This window comes from Myotis nattereri, assembly GCF_964212035.1.
Source record: "Myotis nattereri genome assembly, chromosome: 1".
Taxonomy (NCBI): domain Eukaryota; kingdom Metazoa; phylum Chordata; class Mammalia; order Chiroptera; family Vespertilionidae; genus Myotis; species Myotis nattereri.
The window spans coordinates 180,889,327-180,911,604 of record NC_138075.1 but is presented as its reverse complement, the minus strand read 5'-3'; the positions used below and the strand labels follow the sequence as shown (position 1 = coordinate 180,911,604).

The 22,278-nt window shown below is 43.7% G+C and overlaps 1 protein-coding gene across 1 annotated transcript in view; it reads left to right on the top strand.

The window, feature by feature from the left end:
* Window positions 1-22,278, top strand: part of FRAS1 (Fraser extracellular matrix complex subunit 1) — a gene marked incomplete at its 5' end in the record, with an annotated part of 444,917 nt that overhangs the window by 290,793 nt on the left and 131,846 nt on the right. Inside the window, 2 exons of the mRNA XM_081100823.1 lie at window positions 2,655-2,981; window positions 15,335-15,488. Of these exons, the coding sequence (XP_080956949.1) occupies window positions 2,655-2,981; window positions 15,335-15,488 (481 nt within the window). The remainder of the gene's footprint in view (window positions 1-2,654; window positions 2,982-15,334; window positions 15,489-22,278) is intronic.

Sequence of the window (22,278 nt, the reverse complement as noted above, 5' to 3'; positions counted from 1 at the left end):
GGTACATGCCCTTGGCCGGAATCGAACCTGGGACCTTTCAGTCCACACGCTGACGCTCTATCCACTGAGCCAAACTGGTTAGGGCCTGAAATAATTTTTTAATGCTTCTAGGCAATAACAATAGCAGCAACCATTACTAATATATCTGTAATACTCTTTGTAGTGTTTCTCATTTAATCCTCATGCCATCCCCATGAGGTATTATTATCCCCAATTTACAAGTGAGAACTCTAAGTCACAAGGAGCTTAAGTAACTTGTCTATGGTGATACACATAATCAATAGAGAGCCAAGATCTATGCTCATTAACTCTGAATGCAGATTCTCTGTTCTTGATCATTGCATTATGGTGCCATCTTTTGCTATACTGAATCAGAAACTAGCCCATCAGAATAATTTGAGGTGGTTCTAGTTCTTAAGACTTTCCTTATTCATCTCTCTTTTGATTTAGTTTTGTAAATGTTTCTTTCTCATGGGTATGGGATTATGTTGGCTACTTTTGCCTTATCTACTATGCAGCCAGACTACATTTATCTTAGTTGGCAGAAGTTAGATGATCTTATTAAGGATATTCTTAAATGTTGTGCCACTGTGGTCATCAGCCAAGCACTGGTCTGAGGAAATCATGGTAGCTGTTGTAAAACTCAGTGTGATGGTTCTCTTCTCATCACTCATCTCTGTCAAGTTGTACTTATGTGTGCAGAATACATATAGTGGTAGAAACTCTGAATAATTGGGCTTGCGGATTTGAACAGCTGAAATGTGCAAAGAGAGTAGAAAGATAGATATGCTCTTAAGTTGTGAATGGCAAGAGAAAGGACATCATGGGGAGCCAAGGCGACCTAAATATCCAGATCTCAGGAGTGTATTAGACATGATTCAAGGAAGGACATGAGGTCATTGTTTTAAACTGATATTTTTATATCTTTGGTCTGAAAATGAAAGGACCATAGACTTTGAACCAGAAGTGGCTGCCAAATGATATGAGCAGCCCAGCTCAGCTCTTCTTGATGGCATTCTCACTTCAGGGATGGACTGAAATTAAGGAATGATTAGAAATTGGTCCTAAATTAATTTGATCTCAGAGTTAAGCTAAGAGTTTGAATTTTGTTTTAATTGTAGCTAAAATGTGATCTCTGTAAAATGGGCCAGAGGGTGACATCAAGCCCTAGGACTTATTGGCTTAGATGTTTTCAGTACTCAAGCTCAGAAGCTTTGTTTTGTTCTTTTTGTTTGTGTGATGTAGTTACGCTAAGCGTGTGAAGAAAAGGCCTAGTGTAGTATAAGCAAGTGGCTTTCTCACCCAGATGGTGAGTGCTGAGGGTTCCCTGATATTTGTTGTTTTCCTGAAATCAAGTGAGTAGTTAGTGAGGGCACATTTTTATTTTATTTATGAGAAACTTTTATCATTTTAACTTTTCAAAAATGCGATTTTAGAAATGAATTTTAACTTATTTTTGTTCCTTAACATTTCTGTGATATTTGAACATGGTCCTTGAGGCTCCATGGCCTTTTCTCATGTAAGTTAAGTCAGTCTTTTCAATTTATGGATTTTGATACCACCTTTGACTTCTCTCTTTAGAATCCAAGAGGCCTTTCATTCCCATGTATAGAATCACAGCTTTGAGTTTTCACTTGGGAATTCTCAGTAGCTATTTTCTAGTTTCCCATTATGTGATTATTATAATCATGCATTCATTAGACATTATTCTAATAGATATTGAAATTCCCAGGAGGTCAGGAGGGCTAGTTTTAAAAGAAAGCCATTTGGATTAAAGAAGGCAATGTGCTGAGAAAAGTCCTAGATGGCTCAACTTCAGAGGATATAAAAAACTGAGAGAATGTTTTTTTTGGCTTCTGGCCTGGATATATATTTGTTTTCAGGGATTTTTTTCTATTATGGTTCATTAACTTTTATTTTTGTGAAGGAACATTTTATCTGCTTACTCAAGTTGGTAAGAGCACACCTGATAATCCTAAGGAAACATATTACAATTTGCTATATGAGCAGTGCCACTTGAATTAACCAGGTGCTTGCCTTACTCAGATCAGGTTCTTGTCAGGATTTATAGCCTGAGCTGGGTTGGGTCCCTTGAAGATATGAATGAAACAGCTTGAAGAAAATTACTGGGAGGGACCAGAAATAGCATGAATTCAGAATGCAAAATTATCTTACTCGAAGTCAGCATGCTGCAACATGGACTGGAATGAAGTGCTCAACTCCCACCACAAATGCAAAAATTCCATATGTCTTTTATCATCTCTTGGATGCAGACAACTGACCGGGTTTCCTGACACTGATCTGATCACAGTTTCAGTGAAGGGGATGTGGTATAACTCAAGACAGCAGAGACTTCAAAGATTTAGAAGCAAGCAGTTCTCCTTGGTGGCCTCTGATGAATACTGCAGTCCTGAAGTGGCTAGAGATGACTCCAGAATCAGAGATGTGAACCTTATTTGCTGTGATTCCTATTACCAATCCTACCTTTGACAAATACTGTGAATATGCAACAGTTTGGCACTTTGCTAGAACATCTAGAGTTCTGTAAAAAGCATCAAAATATCAATTAGGTTGCACACAACTGGTATCTAGCCCATTGGGTGGTCCTCTCTTTTCCTGCTCAATGCTTTCACTTCTTCTCCTTCATTCCACAGCCCCCCTATGTATTGAGAAATGAGGCTCTCCACGTTAGCAGAGGAGAGAGGGGGACAATCACCACCCAGCTGCTTGACATCCGAGATGATGACAATCCACAGGATGTGATAGTTGAAGTGCTGGATCCTCCACTTCATGGCCAATTGCTTCAAACACTTCAGTCCCCTGCAACCCCTGTCTATCAGTTCCGGCTGGATGAAGTCTCCAGGGGCCTTCTCTACTATGCTCACGATGGTTTGGATAGCACATCTGATGTTGCAGTCTTGCAAGCCAATGATGGATACTCTTTCCAAAATATACTGTTCCACGTGAAGATTGTGCCCAAGGTACGTGTCATTCCCAAAGGTACAATTTCCTTTCTCCTAGATGTTAAGTTTTGTTGATGATATCATTTTTTAATTTCATAAAGATATGGGTGGTTATTTATTCCATTTGTTAAGCACCTATTAGGGGGATACTTAGGACATTCAAAGATTATTAGAACATATTACCCAATCCCAGGAGCAGTATATATTTTGTTAGGAGCACCTTTGATTTGAAAAACCTGGCCCCATTCTCTCTACAAAAGGTAAACTTTTGAATCTTTATGTTGACTTGCTTCCATAAAAGTGCTTCATTGTCCACGTATCCTTTTGTCTCCTGCCTAAGCATGATCATAATCGAATGCACCCCCGTTCTTGTCTGCTCTTCTAAAACAGCTCATGAAATATGTAAAGCTCATAGTCCAGGTCTCATAATGCATCAAAAAGGATGAGTTCAACTATTCTGTTAGCCCACAGAAGCAGGAGTGGGAACTCTTTCTTAGTTATGATAGGAATCATTGGCCTATGAGGTAGAAGCAGTGTTTCTCAGCCTGAGTCATTCCTGTGCTATTTCTGTATGTTTCTGCCATATGTGAAAGCACCTGCTCTGTTATTTACTTTGAATCAACTTCCTATTTTACTGTGCCCTCATCCTAATAAACAATAGTTGTGAAATCATGGGTTTAATGTACAATTATACTTTTTTCTATAATGCTAAAATTAATATGTAACCATTTTATAAAATTTCATTCATGTCTTTCATAAAATACTAGAGGCCTGGTGCACGAAATTCATGCACTCAGGCGGGGGGTGGGGGCGGGAGTCCTCAGCTTGGCCTGCTCCCTCTCACAGTCTGGGACCCCATGTTGGATGTTCGCCTGCTGGCCTAGGGCCACTGAGCAGGCCTACGCCATCAAGGCTTCCACCACCACCACTGCACTCACCGGCCATGAGCCAGGCTGACTGCTCCTTAGCGCTGCCTTGGAGGTGGGAGAGGCTCCTGCCACTGCTGCTGTGCTCGCCAGCTGTGAGCCCAGCTTCTGGCTGAGCAGTGCTCCCCCTGTGGGAGCGCACTGACCACCAGGGGGCAGCTCCTGCATTGAGCATCTGCCCCCTGGTGGTCAGTGCTTGTCATAGCAGCCAATCGTTTCACCATTTGGTCAATTTGCATATTAGGGTTTTATTATATAGGATTCTTGAGATATCTATCATATTTTAGGGCAATAGTGAGCTAAATCTAAGATATATATTGAAAAATATTTTCTAAATCATTTATTGCTTGATGATACTTCATTAGAAGCTCTTTTCTCTGTTATAAAAAGAATGGCCCTTTCCATGATGGTAGACGGAGATACATAACTTTTTGAAACTTTTCATTCCAAATATCGGTACCTAATGAAAGGTCATTAGTGATCAGCTAAAGAGATTGATCACTTGTCACTTTCTCACCAGTGATCATTCAAAATTTGTGATTGAGCCTCATGAAGGTGAATAACTGAATCTAAGATGGTCTGCTCTCTAGTTTCTCAGGCTCTTGTCTCATTTTCAGCTGCTAAAAACAGGGATGGTGAAATAGATGGGAGTAACTGAAGGCTGATTATGAGACAGAGTTGGCAGATAGCCACCTTGTAGCTAATCCTAATTATCACCCTCTCACAATCGCCCTGGGAAATGAGGTTTAGTTCTGAAGAGATGAAGTCTATACAGACACAGAAAGTTTCCTTTCTTTCTTTTGTGGTTTCTTTTCAAAGATTGTTACAAGACGTCAGTGCAACCCTAGCAGCTGCCTTCCTTATCGTGGCTTCAGTCTCCATATGTGGAGCTCAGTTCAGTGTCCTGCACAGTAATTTTTGTGCAAGGTTGAAGTCCTAAGGTTGAAGGATATTTCTAGGATTTTTGCTGCTTTGAGTATACAAAAAAAAGAAAGAAAGAAAGAAAGAAAGAAAGAAAGAAAGAAAGAAAGAAAGAAAGAAAAATAGAGTTTTACTGTATAAGTAAGGCATAAGCACAGAACTTGAGAATCCTTGTGGTGTTAAATTGAGAGTCATGTTGCTATTTATGGTGTCTATCCCTCCTTCCCCTGCCATCTCTCATCCCCTGTCATGCTGTGCTTACCTGTCCATCAGGTGAACTAGTGGTTTATAGGCCAATCAATTGGGGTAATGAAACCAGTGGCCAGAGCCCCAACATTCATCTGGATGTACTACTAATAAATTTGCCTCTGTAATACTGATAATGTTTTATAAACATATACTACATGTTTTGAAGGAATTCAAAGTATTTTTCCTCTTATTTATTCTACTGATCTTTATAATATCTTAGTAAAAAAGGTTAGAATAAAACTTATATGACCTTATTTCTTACAAGGGAAATTTTACTATGGGTGGTAGGTGTTTTTGTTTGTTTTGTTTTTTAATCTTTATTGGGCACTAATGCTTAATGTAAATTATTTCATTTTATCTTTATAATCATTTTGGGATGTTTGTGCAATTATTATGTCTACTCTTTCAAAAGAAGAAACTAAAATGGAAGTTTAAAACATTGTTCATAAAGGCATTTAGTGCTGGAGCTGAGAATTCAAGTGTGTTCCAGCTCCTCACACTTAACCTCATGGGTCTTTTCATTCTAGTCCATCTTTTTCAATATTTTGGTCATATATTTTCTTATCCCCTGAATGGACTGAATGGATACAGTAAGTTAGTCATTTTCTCAATGTCCTATTCAAGCAGTCTAGGCCTGAAACCTCCTGAAATCTTCCCTCTGGGCTCAGCACATCTTATTACAAGTGAAGCTATTTGTAACCATAAGTCTACTGGAGCCCACGAAGAAAAAAATTGCCCCAACTGTTAATAGTTTCCAGTAGATGTGAGGTCAGACATGACTGATTTCCTTCTGATAGCTATTTCTGAAAATGGGCATCCAAGTCCTTTCCCTGAGGCTACCTGTGTGTTAAATTTGGAGTGAGGCCAGTTACTGGCCTAATGTCTAGCTGGTGGCTTAAATGGAATGGCCAAGGGATTTAGGTCTAATTCCTAGTGAATGGATGTACAAATTAATCCTGGTGTTGTTCAACAGAAAACTTAACCTGGTAAGATAGATGGAAAGGAAGAAGAGGTAGAAAAAGGAAGCTTTGTGAGAGCAGAAGCTATTTCAGTCTGACTCTCTTGAGCCAGGTAAAACGTAGGAGTTTAGTAGGTTTTTGTTGGATGGGTAGATAGATGGATGGAGTGCCTGTTGTCCTGCCTTTGAATGGATTTCTTGCACCAGATGAGAAGCCTGCAGAGCATCTCTGCTGGTGCTAGGGTAGCCCATTTGGGACTGAGGATGGGCACTGTCGGTTCCACTCTTGTTTCTCAAGTTCTACATCACTTCCCAAACTTGGCCTGGCAGGGAGTAAACTTGACTGTCACCTTCCAGGCCTTTATTGAGTGGTTGAGGGAGGAACAGACTCAGGACTGGTGCTGAAACATGTTCTGTTGAAGGGAGGAGGCAAAAGAAATAAAAAAGATTAAGAAGTAATAAGGAATGCTGTGCTGAACAGGCTTTCATTAATTGGGTGGATTAGCAAAACCAAGTCTGCTAGGTGTACTGTTCTAAAGCAGTTCAGCCTTTAATAAGGGCTAAAAGTGTGGGCAGGGAAAAGTCAAGCTTATTGGCGAATTACTCTCCACTGCTGGGCTTTCAAAGAATTACCTTCCTTTTTATTAATTAAGGCATCTCTGAAAATCGTGTGTCTTTTTCCACATTGGCAATAAATCTGATGATCCTTCTGACCTCGTTTGTTGTTGTTTGAACAGTTATTTTCTGCAACTGGGTAATGCTTTGATGTTAAAAGCCCCCGAGTGTCATGCTTATGAACCGAATGGAAAATTCAATTATTGAGAGTCCGTTCTGGCTGTTTGACCTTGGAAAGGCTCCTGTGCAGCTAAAAGCCCTGCTGTGCTTTCCCTCAATTTTCTTTATTTTTAAAAATCTTTATTGTTAAAAGTTTTACATATGACCTATTTTCCCCCCATTGAACAATTTTCTTTAAAGCTCTCCTCCCCTTGGTTGTCTTGCAGGGATACAGTTTAATAATTAGGATGTTTGTGAGAATCATAAATATCAATGGCACAAAAAATATTTATTTTTCTCAAGAAGAGTCTATGTCATAAATAAATCCTTATCACATGTTAGGGTTTCACCGTTTTTGGACTTAATTTGTTCAATGTAGTGTCTTTAAGATGTATCGCTCAAAGTATACATTCAAAAAATCTTCATTGAGTCCAAAAAAAAAAATTATTTGTTTGTTTATAAAGCAGTTAAATCTACATGAAGAGAAGGTTCTATATTCTTGACCTGAGAGAGCAAAGCTTCTTCATACACACATTGACAAACACAAAAACAGTCCAATTATCTTTCCATTATTCTTCATCTTGGTAAATAGCATCAAAGTTTCACCTTACATGCACCACCCTGCATGATCCTTCCCTAAAATCTACAAGATTAAGGGATGGAAGGGTGGGTGGGGAGAGATTTACCAAAGAACTTATATGGGTATATGCATAACTCCTGGACATAGATAATAGTGTAAAGACCTTGAGAGAGGGGGTGGGGGGAGGTGGAGGGGAGAAAGGGTCAGTGGGGAAAAAAGGGGGAACCTCTGTAATACTTTCCACAATAAAGATACATTTAAAAAGTAAAATAAAAGCTATGGTATAAATGAGCCTTTGGAAATTAAAGTTCATTTATAGAATAAATAAAACGTTTGTGTTGACATTGACGTAGATTATATCCAATTATAGTCATTTTCTGTTTAAGTTTAAAATTTTTTATCTTAAATATTTTGGCCTGGAGTTGAGGTACACTATCATTTGAGTTCATCATTTTGTCCCAAGCTTTAATTTAGAAGTGGGGAGGACTTCATTATATTTTTGGGATTATTATAATTTGGTTTACAACATTAATATTTTTATTTGTAATACAGTAAACAATGGCAAAACTTTATTACCAGCATTTCTGTATGCCTTCTGTTCTATGAAATGAACTTTTTAATTTAAAGCACTGTTTTAATTATGCCCCCTTAATCTCTTGTTGGGATTTCATTGCCTTATAATGTGATACCCTGAAGGATATATAAAACATCACTAGGCAGAAGATTAGTCAATTGATATTAAGGCTGATTTCTTGAATTTATAGGGATATATGCACCATTGTGCCGAAGGAAAAAAAACCTACAAGGAGGTAAAGAAATTGTAAATGTCAGACCCATTGGGGCAATTTTTGGCTTTTAGACACTTTGGCTATAGAAAAATAGTGTATATATAGCTTGCCATTCATCTCTTCTTAAATCTTTGCTGCACCATCTCCCAAAAGAAAACAACTGAAAAACTATCTTCATCATAATGAATAGGAAGAATTATCCTTTTCCTTCGATAGTTGTCTGTTTCTTCTTTAAGTACTATAAACAAATAATTAAGAAACAGAGGAATATGTATTATCCTATCTAATAAAAGAGTAATATGCAAATTAACCATCACTTTGCAATAAATATGGCGGCGCCCACAGCTAATAAGGAGGGGATATGCAAATTGACGTGACAAAGATAGAGGAGCCAGCCAGATCCACGAAGCCATGGAGCCAGCCAGAGCAGGTGGGAGACTTGGCTTCCTGGGTCACCCCAGCGATCCAGGAAGCCAAGCCAGGCTCCATGGCCACTGCCCAGACAAAGCCATAGTGGCAGGGCCAAGGAAGAGGCAGTTAGGGGCAATCAGGCCAGGAGGGAAGGGCAGTTGGGGGTGATCAAGCTGGCAGTGGGGGAACTTGGGTCGAGCAGGCCAGCAGGGGGGACTAGTTGGGGGCGAGAAGACCAGCAGGGGTGCAGTTGGGGGTGAGCAGGCCAGCAGGGGGGGGTGTCAGTGGGGCCAGCAGGCTGGCAGGGGGGCAGCAGAGGGCCAGCAGGCCAGCATGGGGGACCAGTTGGGGTCAAGCAGGCCGGCAGGGGGGACCGTTGGGGGTGAGCAGGCTGGCAAGGGGGGTCAGTAGGCTGGCAGAGGGGTTAGTTGGGGGCAATCAAGCTGGCAGGCAGATTGGTTAGGGGTGATCAGGCAGGCAGGCAGGCAGGTGAGCAGTTAGGAGCCAGCAGTCCCAGATTGCGAGAGGGACTTTGTTAGGCCTAACCCGGCAGTTGGACATCCCCCAAGGAGTTCCAGATTGGAGAGGGTGCAGGCCGGGCTGAGGGATACCACCCTCGCCCCCTCCCCCCCCCCCCCCAGCCCACGTGCACGAATTTCATGCACCTGGCTACTAGTCCTGTTATAAACATAACCATACTAAATGCTTGCCTGTGCACTTTTGGGAAAATCATTCCAGACCCATCATGAGCTCTACCCTAGACCATGTGTCTCACGTGACTCCATATCTCATTGGGATCTTGTTAAAATGCATGTGGAAATGCATCCAACTAAAAAGCTGCACAGCAAAGGAAACAATCTACAAAATGAAAAGGCAACTTCTGGAATGGGAGAAAATATTTGAAACCACATATCTGATAAGAGATTAATATCTAAAATATACAAGGAACTCAAACAGCTCAATAGCGACAAAGCAACTTGATTAAACATGGACTAGAGACTTGCATAGATATTTCTCAGAAGAAGACATACAGTAGCCAACAGGCACATGAAAAGGTGCTCAATGTCATTAATCACCAGAGAAATACAAATCAAAGCCACCATGAGATTTCACTTCACACCTGTTAGAATGGCTATTACTAAAAAGACAAAAGGTAACAAATGTTGCTGAGGGTGTGGTGAAAAGAGAACCTTTATACGCCGTTGGTGGGAATGTAAACTGAGGTAGCCACTTTGAAAAACAGTAAGGAGATTTCTAAAATAGTTAAACATTGAATTACCATATAATCCAGCAGTCCCACTTCTGGGTGTTTATCCAATCAAAATGAAATCAGAGTCTTGAAAAGGTATCTGCACTCCCATGTTAATCGCAACATTATTCACAATAGCCAAGATATGGAAGCAATATAAGTGTCCTTCAGTGGATAAATGGATAAAGAAAATGTGGTCCGTATGCACAATGAAATGTTGTTCAGCCTTAAAAGGGAAGGAAATCCTGCCATTTGTGACAGCATAGATGAGCCCGAAGGACATTATCCTAAGTAAAGTAAGCCAGATACAGAAAGACACATACTACATGATCTCACTTAAATTTGGAATCTCAAAAACTTAAACTCTTAAAAGCAGAGTAGAATGGTAGTTTCTGGGGTTGGGGAAATGGAGAGATGTTGGTCAAAGGATACAAAGGTTCAATTATAAGGAATGAATAGCTTCTAGAGATCTAATGTACAGCATGGAAACTATCCTATATAATAAAAGTGTAGTATGCAAATTGTCCCTTCCACTGGAGTTCTTCCGGGAGTTTGACCAGTGGGCGGGCTGGCCGGGGGAAGGGAGGGAGTACCCAGCCAGTGCCCACCAGCTACTAAGGACCCTACCAGTGCACAAATTTCATGCACTGGGCCTCTGGTACTTAATAAAAACGTATTTTATACTTGAAATTTGGTAAGGGAGTGATCATGTTTTTAGCACACTAAAAAAGTCATAGCTATGTGAAGTATACATACATACATCAAAACATCACGTTGTATTCCTTAAATATATACAGTTTTTATTGGTAAAGTATACTTTAATACAGGTGATGAACAAAACTAAAATGCAGATTCTAATTCAGAAGGTCTGATGCAGAAGTCTGGGGTAGGTGCCTGAGATTCTTAACTATGAATGCACTTTTAGATGTCGCTGATCTCTGAACGCCAGCTTGTAAGGAGTACTGTCTCCTAAAAATGTCCTCACACAGGAATTGTAGGGGATTGTGCTGATAAAGTATAGTCAAGTAAGAGAGGTGTCTGGGACATGCATTCGAGTGCTTACTTGCTTGGAATATGAAAAGCCACATTGCCTCGTCAGTCCAAGTTTGTGGTCTTTGGTGTACGGCTGATCTCTGTAACCATAATCAAAGTTGACGAGTCCTTTTAGCAGTTGAGACACCTGGGTCCGAGTGTATTATGTTATGTAAAATTCTGCTAGAGTTAACAGGGCCTTTCCCCCCAGAGTTCTGGTAGAGGACATGCCAGGTTCTTGACACACAGTGATATTTTTGTAAATAATATTCTATATCAATTGTGAAAGGAGAAAGCTCTCCGGGATTTTGCTCCCAGGCATTCGTCACAATCGAAGGTGCCCTGGCTGTTGTTCTCCTGGGCACTGTTTGACTCAGTTTCCTGGTGAAAATAGCTGTGAGCCCTCCTGACAGGGGCAAGTGCTCTCCTGTCAGGTGACTGGAAAGAGTATGTTGTCTTCTGTTCTGAATGCTCCCTCCTGGGAGTGCTGTTTACTCTGTTCTCTTCGTTAGCATTTTTAAACGTAATAACAATAATTTAGAAAAGCACCTGTTCAGAAACGCCATATTTTAAACTATCAGATTTACTGACTTTTAAAGTATGTAAACAAACTGAAAACTGAACACGAGCCGCCTCACTAATCTCATCCGTGGAGAGTGTCAATGAGGAGGCTTTGGAAGAGGTGCGCTCCTTGCCAATCGAAGTGGCAGTGTTGTTGATGACATTGGCTTTCGCAATTACAATGGTCCCTTCTCGGGAGGGCAGTTAGGGTGACTCCTTCCAGTCAGCTATTCCCAGCTGTTGTTTCTGAGGCTTGGATTTCAGTCATCCAGGCCTGTCAGTTTGGCCTCTGTGGTGTTTCTGGGATCTGTTTTTAACTGTCCATTCCCACTGCAACTACCTTCTCATCCTCTCTCACCTGAGCCATGGTAAGAATGTGTCAAAGGGTTTCCATAGCTCCAGATCACCCCAACTGTATTCCCTTCCATCGCTTGCTGCTGGAAGCTTTCCACAACCCAGATCTGGTCATTCCATTTCCTTCCTCAAGACTCGTGCTGACTTTACGGGGCCTGCAGCATAAACTGAGTCTTTTAGCAGCTTTTGCCTTCTACCAGCCAACAAGAGAGTGTCATTCTTCTTTTTTTCCCCCAACCTTTTAAAAAAATAATGTATTATGTATTGGTTTCACTTACTCTTAGTGGTTAGACAATCATATACTTTATATCATGTTCCCTTTGATAGTTCCAGTACCCCAACTGGTACCATACATAGTTATTATAATACTAGAGGCTCTGTGCACTAATTCATGCACCAGTGGGGTCTCTCGGCCTGGCCTGCAGGATCGGGCTGAAACCAGCTCTCCGACATCCCCCAAGGGGTCCCAGATTGTGAGAGGGTGCAGGCCAGACCGAGGGACTCCACCAGTGCATGATCAGGGCCAGGAGAGACACAGGAGGTTGGCCAGCCAGAGAGGGACCACAGGAGGGCTCCAGCGTGTGTCTGGCCCATCTTGCTCAGTTCCGATTGGCTGGATGCCAGTAGCAAGCTAACCTACTGGTTAGAGCGTTTGCCTCCTGGTGGTTAGTGCATGTCATAGGGAGCGCTGAGTGGCCTTAGTATATCATTAACATATTACACTTTGATTGGTTGAATGGACGACCGGACAGTTAGAATATTAGGCTTTTATTATATAGAACTAGAGGCCCGGTGCACAAAAATTTGTGCACTCAGGGGGGGAGGGGAGGTCCCTCAGCCCGGCCTGTGCCCTCTCGCAGTATGGGACCCCTCAGGAGATAACGACCTGCTGGCTTAGTCCTGCTCCCGGGTGGCAGAGGGCAGGCCCAATCCCTAGGTGCAGCCCCTGGTCGGGCTCAGAGCAGGGCCAATTGGGGAGTTGGGATGCCGCCCCCTGTCATGCACAGAGCAGGGCGGATCAGGAGGTTGCGATACCACCCTCAGTCACGCTCAGGGTAGGGCCGATTGGGGGTTTGGGGCACTGCCCCCTGTCACACTCAAGGCAGGGTTGATGGGGAGGTTGCGGCGCCACCCCCTGTCATGCACAGAGCACGGCCAATCAGGGGGTTGGGGTGCTGCCCCCTGTCACGCGCAGAGCAGGGCCCATCAGGGGGTTGGGGAGCTCCCCCCTGTCATGCACAGAGCAGGGCCCATCAGGGGGTTGGGGCGCCGCCCTCTATCACCCACAGAGCAGGGCCGATCAGGGGGTTGGGGCGCCGCCACTCTCACACTCAGGGCGGGGCCAATGGGGAGGTTATGGCTCTACCCCATCACACACAGAGCAGGGCCCGTGGGGGAGAGGGGTTGGGGTGCCGCACCCTGTCACACACAGATCCGCAGGGCGATCAGGGGGTTGGGGAGCTCCCCCCTATCAGGCACAGAGCAGGGCTGATCAAGGGGTTGGGGCACCTTTCCCTGTCACGAACAGAGCAGGGCGGATAGGGAGGTTGTGGCCCTGCCCCCTGTCACACACACAGCCACAGGGTGATCAGGGGATTTGGGCGCTGTCCCCTGTCACACTGATCCCGGTGCTGGGAGGCCTCTCAGCTCCACAGATCCCGGTGCTGGGAGGCCTCGCGGCTCCAGTGATCCCAGTGCTGGGAAGCATATTACCCTTTTACTATATAGGATAGAGGCCTGGTGCACGGGCGGGGGCCAGCTGGTTTGCCCTGAAGGGTGTCCTGGATCAGGGTGGGGGTCCCCACTGGGGTGCCTGGCCAGCCTGGGTGAGGGGATGATGGCTGTTTGCAGCTGGTCACACACCCTTCAGGGTGGGTGTCCCCACAGGGGTGCCTGGCCAGTCTGGGTGAGGGGCTGAGAGCTGTTTTCAGGCCGGTGGGTGACTGAAGCTCCCAACCGCTCCTTTTTTTCTTTTTCTTTTTATTCTGGGCCAGCTTTAGCTCTGGCTCCAGCTCTGAGGCCTCTGCTGCTGAAAGCAGGTATCTGGTTTGTTTAGGTTCTATAATCAAAACACTGTATCAACTCCAGCTCTGAGATCCCGGCCGGCTGAAAGCTGGTTTCTGGGGTTTTGTTTAGCTTCTATATTTGTTACAATGTTTCAAACTGCAAGCTCAGAGGCCGGCAAGGCAGGCAGGGAACGTTGGAGTCCTCCGTCACTGAAGCAAGCAAGCCTCATGTTAGCTTCCAGCTGCCTGGCTGCCGGCTGCCATCTTGGCTGGCAGTTAATTTGCATATCACCCTGATTAGCCAATGGGAAGGGTAGCGGTCGTACGCTAATTACCATGTTTCTCTTTTATTAGATAGGATTATCAACTCTATTTCCTATGTTTTATTTACTTTCCCATGACTATTTTATAACTACCAGTTTTTATTTCTTTTTAAAATATTTTTATTGAATTTTAGAGCAAGGAAAGAAAGGAGAGGGAGAGAGAGAAAAAAAACATTGTGGCTCAGTGGTTGAGCATCAATCCATGAACCTGGAGGTCATGGTTTGATTCCCAGTCAGGGCACATGCTGGGTTGCAGGCTTGATTCCTAGTGTAGGATGTGCAGGAGGCATCCAATCGATGATCCTCTCTCATCATTGATGTTTCTATCTCTCTCCCTCTTCATTCCTTTCTGAAATCAATAAATTTTTTTTAAAAGAAAGAAACATCTATGTGAAAAAGAAAAATTGATTGATTGCCTTCCCTATTCACTCATAGCATTCTGCTTAAGCTTCTTATTGAGCATCACTTGTGATACATCCTAATTATTCATGTCTCCCCCACCAGACTGTCAGTTCTGAAACTGAAGTCATATTCCAGCCATCCTTATGTACCTTAGCCCTCTAGCAAAAGAGCTGAACTAATAGTTCTTGAATTTGGATGCTAGGGAGAACGGAAGGACAGGTAGATGGACAAATGATAGAAAGCAATGAAGAGACTTAGTCTTCCTGAAAGAAGTAAGTTATTTTCTCATGATAAATTAAAAGAAAATGCAAGAAAAATACATATATGTGTATATACATATATATGTATATATATATTTATACATATGTGTGTGTGTGTATATATATATATATATACACACACACACACACATATGTGTATATGTATGTGTATCTACACATAGTGTACACACATATACAGTTGACCCTTAATGTGGGGCTGGGGTGCTGACCACCTGACAATCAAAACTTCGTGAATTACTTAATTCAGTCCTTTGCACAGGGGTTCCTGACCTTGGTTGCAGATTCCTAACTGTCAAGGTGACCCTTGAACAACAGTTTGAACTGCACCAGTCAATGATAGCACAGGTTAATTGTAAAAACAAAACCATTTATCAGTGGACTCATGCAGTTCAAACCTGTGTTGTTCGAGCAACTGTAGTTCATAGTGTGACTCTAAAACCATGAATCTCTCTTACTAGACAATCATTAGCAGCAGTGGTACCTGATAACATGTTTTTAAGGACTGATATTTTCTTATTTTGCTTGGACCTAATTCTGTACTCTCTCCGTATTCTAGAATGACAAAGGTCTTCGGCTTGTGGCCAATTCAGTGGTGTGGGTTCCGGAAGGGGGAATGCTGCAGATTACCAACAGGATCTTACAGGCCGAAGCCCCAGGTGCCAGAGCCTCAGAAATCATCTACAAAATTATGCAGGACCATCCCCAGTTTGGTAACTGCTCTTTCCTTTGCCATGATGTCATCACTGTGCTCAGTAGTCTTAGACTTGCTTTTGTAAGATGCCATACAGCAAGGTTGTGACTTCAATGAACTTGACTTTCTAATACCTCCCACTTCCCTTTTAAAAACAGGATAATCAAAAGAACCACCACACCTTACATATGTTATATACTAGGTAGTATGCTCAGTAATATAAACATCTATATATAAAGAGCCAGGGTCTGTCACATCCAAAATGACCAGAGGGATGACTGAATGCCAGGCTGCACGCGAGGCAGACTCTGGTGGGTGGGGACTGGTGAGTGGGCTGCATTGCTGTCCTGGGTCCTGGCCACCTGTGGTAGAAGTAAGTCCTGGGTCCTGGAGCAGTGGCAGGGCGGGGGGAATTTCCTGGAGCATGGTGGGGTTGGAGGAGCCTCACAGAGCAGTGGCGGGTCAGGGGGAATTTCGTGGAGCGTGGCAGGGTGGAGGAGCATCATGGAGCAGTGGTGGGGTGAGGGGAGCCTCAAGGGGAAGTGGCAGGGTGGAGCGAGCCTCAAGGGGAAGTGGCAGGGTGGAGCAAGCCTCGTGGAGCAGTGGCAGGGCAAGAGGAGCCTCGCGAAGCAGTCGAGAGGCCATGACCATTGCGGAGTGTCCCATTGCGGGTGGGGAGCTTCATGTAGTGTTGCAGGGCGGCAGAGGCCATGTGACTGAGGCCAGGCTAGGCCTAGGGACCCTAACTGCACACAATTTTGTGTGCACTGGGCCTCTAGTCTATATATATATATATATTTTGAGCCAGGGTTCATAACGACCGAAGGCTCAACCTAACTCTGGAAGTCAGTGCTGGGTTGCTGTGGTGACCCAGCACTGACTTCTGAGGGGCTGCAGATTAGGCCTGGAGAGAGGCCTGCAAAGAGAGAGGCAGGCTCTGATCTGCAGCCTCAATGGCAGCTGTTGATCAGCCATTGCCTCTCTCTTTCTCTCGGGGCTTTACCAGCAGCCATGACTCTGTTTCTCTTTGGGCCTCTGCGGGGCTGCTGATCAGCCCCACCTCTTTAATCAGGCCCAGAGATAGGCCTGGAGATACTCTCTGGCATAGAAACCAACCAATCAGAACCAAATCTGGGTGAAGTGCCAGGAGCCAATGGCTGCCTCGTAGATGGAGCTTTTGACGCTGACTAGCATAGAAACTGACCAATCAGAACCTAATCTGGGTGAACTACAAAGGCAGAACCTAAGGTGGGGAATGAGGAGGGGTTTTAAGGGCAACAGCTGTTTGGTATAAGGTGTAAGAAAGAGGTTCATTTTTTTAATGACCGCTTTGGTAGTATAGTGCATATGGCTGGCTATCAGTCCAGATAAGGGATTATGTGTTTTTTTGTCTGCCAAGAGCATCTCCTCCTGCTGAAAAAGGCTTTTCCCCCACATTTAAGCAATCCTATTCTATATAATCTATCCTATCTAATAAAATAGTAATATGCAAATTAACCATCACTCCACAACAATGATGGCAGCACCCATAGCAGCCGGGGCAGGACACTGGTGGCATTGCCCTGGCAATGTGAGCCCAGCGTCTGCTCCTTGGCTGCGCAGAGGGAGGGGAGGTGCCTCTGGCCAGAGGCCTGGAGTGGGACACTTGGCTTACATTGCCCCTGGCTTCTGTGCCCCAGCCTCATGGAGGGAGGGGAGAGACCTCTGGCCAGAGACTGGGACGAGGGACACTGGCGTTGATGCAGACCAGGTTGAGGGACTTCTCTTCCCCCTGTGCACAAATTTTTTATGCACCAGGCCTCTAGTCTGTACTAATAAAAGGGTAATATGCTAATTAGACCGGGTCAACCGGCCATCTTCCAGACATCCAACTTCCTTCCAGACAAAGCCATGGTGGTAGGGGCAAAGGCAGAGGCAGTTAGGGGCGATTAGGCCAGCAGGCAGGTGAGCAGTTAGAAGCCAGCAGTCCCAGATTGTGAGAGGGATATCTGACCACTGGTTTAGGCCCGATCCCTGCGAGGCCCGGGGCTCAGGCAGCCATGAGCCCCAGCGGCTGCGAGGTTTGGGGCTCAGGCTTCGCAGCCACTGTGGCTGGCAGTGGCAGCAGCAGTGGGGTGATGGGGACGGTGCCTTCCCCTGATCAGCCCGGTAGCCTCCCACAGAGGAAGGCCAGACTGCAGCTTAGACCTGCTCCCAGGGGGAGCAGGCCTAAGCCATCAGTAGGACATCCCCCAAGGGGTTCCCAGTTGGAGAGGGTGCAAGTTGGGCTGTGGGAACCCCCTAACCCCCATGCATGAATTTTGTGCACCATGCCACTAGTCCTATATAATAAGAGAGGGATATGCTATTTAGCTTGGATATGCTAATTAGTCATGATCAGTATTCAAATTGACCATCACTCCAACATAATAAGAGAGGGATATGCTAATTAGCCCTGATAGGCTAATTAGTCACAACCAGTATGCAAATTGACCATCAGTCCAATACACAAGATGGCTGCCTCCATGTGGTCAAAGATGGTCACCCCCACATGGCCACAAGATGGCCAGCAGGGGAGGGCAGTTGGGGAGGACCAGGCCTGCAGGGGAGGGCAGTTGGGGGTGATCGGGCCAGTAGGGGAATGGTTAGGCTTTGATCAGGCCAGCAGGGGAGTGGTTAGGGGGTGATCAGGCTGGTAGGTAGAAGTGGTTAGGGGCAATCAGGAAGGCAGGCAGTCAGGCAAGCAGTTGGGAGTCAGCAGTCCTGGATTGTGAGAGGGGTGTCCGACTGCCCATTTAGTCCTGATTCCTGCCTAAATGGGCAGTTGGACATCCTTTGAGGGTCCCAGATTGGAGAGGGTGCAGGCTGGGCTGAGGGACACCCCCCTCAGTGCATAAGTTTCATGCACTGGGCCTCCAGTACTATATAAAAACCTAAAATTTAAGTTTAAAAGGACTTTATTTTATAGAAAATACTAGAGGCCTGGTGCACAACATTCGTGCACTGGGGGTCGGGGGGCCTCAGCCCGGCCTGTGCCCTCTCACAGTCCAGGACCCCTCGCTCCTTACTGCTCGCCTGCTCGCTGCTCCTTAGTACTGCCGCAGAGTGGGGAGGGGCTTCCGCCACTGCCACTCGCCAGCCATGAGCCCGGCTTCTGGCTGAGCAGTACTCCCTTTGTGGGAGTGCACTGACCACCAGGGGACAGACAGCTCCTGCATTGAGCGTCTGCCCCTTGGTGGTCAATGCGCATCATAGCAACCAGTCATTCCACCGTTTGGTTGATTTGCATATTAGGCTTTTATTATATAGGACTAGTGGCCCGGTGCAGCAAAATATGTGCACTGGGGGGAGGGTCCCTCAGTCCAGCCTGCCCTCTCTCACAGTCTAGGAGCTCTCAGGGGATATCCTATGGGGAGCGGGCCTAAGCCGCAGTCTGGCCACCCTCTGTGGGAGGCAACCAGGCTGATCAGGAAAAGGTGCCATCCCCATCACCCCACTGCTGCTGCCACTGCCGGCCATGGTGGCAGCGAGGCCTGAGCCCTGGGCCTTGCAGCTGCTGGGGCTCACGGCTGCCTGAACCCTGGGCCTCATAGCCACCGGGGCTCAAGGCTGCCTGAGCCCAAGGCTGCCTGAGCTCTGGGCCTTGCAGCTGCGGTGGTTTTGTCTGGATGGACTCCAGAAGGCGTCTGCCCTAATTAGCATATTACCCTTTTATTAGTATAGATAACATGCTAAGAGTTGCCCCCCTAATATATGCCAGTTTAATTTCAAAGCTCAGGCTTTCAACTTGTGTCCCTCCCAGGACATCACTAGACTTCTTGATGAGGCTTTCTATTTTACTGAAAAGTTGCAAAAATAATATAAAGAGCTCTCGAATACCCTTTCTCCAGTGTTCCCCAGTGTCAGCATTTTACATTACCGTAGAATAATGATCAAAGCCCAGAAATTAATATTGATACAAAAGTTTTAAGAAAAACTTTACACAAAAACATTTTTTAAGATCTCCATTGTTACTTGAACTTCTAGCAGGATAGTTGAGCATGATAATCTGAAAAGTTTTCCATCATTATCAACTAGAAATGCTGGATAAAAGATTATATGAATTATAAGGCATTCATAGCTGATTTTGCAAGGAGAGAAATAAATCTTGAAGTGTCAGAAACAAAGAAGGGACTAAAGCCAGTCTGGGCATGCAATGATGAGAAGGCTTTCCTGAGAGGAGCTGTGTGTGTGTCTGAAGAACCCAGAGGCTTGGGATTTAATGCCTATGCAGAGACAGAGACAGTAAGTTGTAATTAAGATCCTGCATAAAACCTGGACTTACCTTCAGTTACAGAAACAGAATAGAAAACAAGAAGCTCACCAGCACAGAGGACTTGCAAGGAAATCTACATGTTTGTTTTTTTTCAGGGCTCAGAGTAAAGCCAAAAAAAGTCTGCTGAGAATTCAGAACTTCAAGCCCATTTTTCTTGCAGATCCAGAATTAAGTTATACTGTGTACATTGTTTGAGAAACCCAGAGCCAAGACATTAATATGAAAATTAATCTCAGACCAATGATACTTCTTGGGTTTCTTACAGACACTAATAGAAACTACTGTAGAATGTCCACCCTCAATTCCAGAACACTCAGGATTCTCACAAATAATACCACTGAAGATTAGCTCAGAATTCAAAATTACAGAACATACGACAAGGAAACCATAAGTAAAACAGAAGATTAAAACCCTTAAGGATTTGAAATAAAGGAACAATCTTATAAAAACTATGAAATAAGTATATCTAAAATCATGTAAAGCCCAGCCAGTGTGGCTCAGTGGTTGAGTGTCGACCTATGAACCAGGAGGTCACAGTTGGATTCTCAGTCAGGACATACACCTGGGTTCCGGGCTCCATCCCTAGTGTAGGGCATCCAGTAGGCAGCCAATCAATGATTCCCTCTCATCATTGATGTTTCTATCTCTCTCTTCCTCTCTGAAATCAATAAAAATATATTTTAAAAAATGATTTAAAGAAAAAAAAGGAATTGAAACTGTAAGGAAATAAAAAACTGCTATAAACATAAAAGAATAAGCAGATAGATTTTTACAAAGAAATAAATAGATAATCTGAAAATGAAAATTATATTCATTAATAGTAAAAAATTTGCTTGCCATGTTAAATAGAGGAATAATTGGTTTTTCCTCTAGGTTATCAGATTTTCAAAACTATATACTTTCTATAGTAAAGAAAAATTAACTTTTGTATAATTTTTAAAAAAATTTTAATATCCACAAAGATATAATATCCAGTGATATAATTACAAAGCAGTAGGTCTAGCTGAGATGTCATTTATTATAGTTGTGTAACCTTGAGGAAGGCAAGTGGAGCCATAAGTTTCTTTGAAAGATTAAACTAGATATTTTTAACTTTTTATTTTAAAGTAATTTTGGATTTACTGAAAAGTTGCAAAAATAATGTAAAGAGCTCTTGAATAGCCTTTATCCAGTGTTCCCCAATGTCAGCATTTTACATTACCATAGAATAATGATCAAAGCCAGGAAATTAGTATTGATACAATACTATTAATTAGTTCACAGACTTATTCAACTTTGCCTTACTTTCCCCCACCGATATTAAGCTAGATGATGTTTAAGAGCTTTCTAGCTCTAAAAGTCTTTGATATCCTTGATGTATTACATTCGCTACCTTATCTTGATTATTAAAAACCAAAGATTAAATTTTCTAGTGACAGCCCACTATTCCAATATTCTGTTTAAGTATTAAACAGAAAAATGCTGAATTAAATTATTTTAAGCAATTTCAACTTGAAAAATACCATGTAGGCTTGACTGTGACCCTTTCCTACTATAACTCTCTTGATTAACTTCTTCCTATGAACATAATCCTCTTTCTGTGTCCAGAGCTCTGTGTTAGTAATAAGCAAATCACATTACCCTTGGGAACCATTCAAGAGTGAAAAACGTGGTGGGAACTAGAAGCACACCCAACTTAAATCTACTTACACCATCTAGCCCAGGGGTGTGAGGTGTGAAGCCTTTCCCTCTTTGCCACCCCAGCTACTATATACTCACTCAACACTTTAGAATGTTCTAGTTGGATTTTAGTCTCTTTGTGAAGACCTAATCATGGAATGGAACAAAATGTAAATTGCTGGTATAGTCTGTGCATAAAGGACCTACCTTCAACCCCTGGCAGACTCCTCACTGTCTTCAAGTATACATTTAGATAAGTGGATTACTACTTGTATCTTTAGCTACTTCACAGGTTAGAAAGTCAATTTAATGAGATGATTTTAATGAAGTATCTTCAGTATCATTTGAAGAAGAACCTGACTTAATCCAGTGCACTACCAACTCTAAATTATTTAGCATAGTGTAAGAAAACTCTACTATAAATGATCTCAATCCCAAATAAATTCATGGTGATTTCAATGAGATCCCAATTCTTAATGCCTATTAAATTTTTCCTTCAGAATTATTGGTTAAAATATAGATGTCAGTATAAAGGAAATCTGAAGTAGAGATTATTTTCTTATTTTTTTAAACCCACATTTTCACATATTTAAAGGGTCATCTTCTGATATTTGTCATCTATTCTAATAAAAGGGTAATATGCAATTAGACCAGATAGACCAGACGTCTTCTGGATGTCATTCCAGACGTCCTTCCTGACAAAGCCGGGGCCCAGGCGAAGCCGCCTGGGATCCCTGGTGCCTGTGGCCGGCCGGCCGGAGGAGGGAAGCCCAGGTCCCAGGTGCCGGAGGAAAGCCGATGCTGCCAGCCGGGGGAAGGAAGGCCTACTGTTGCACGAATTCTCATGCTTTGGGCC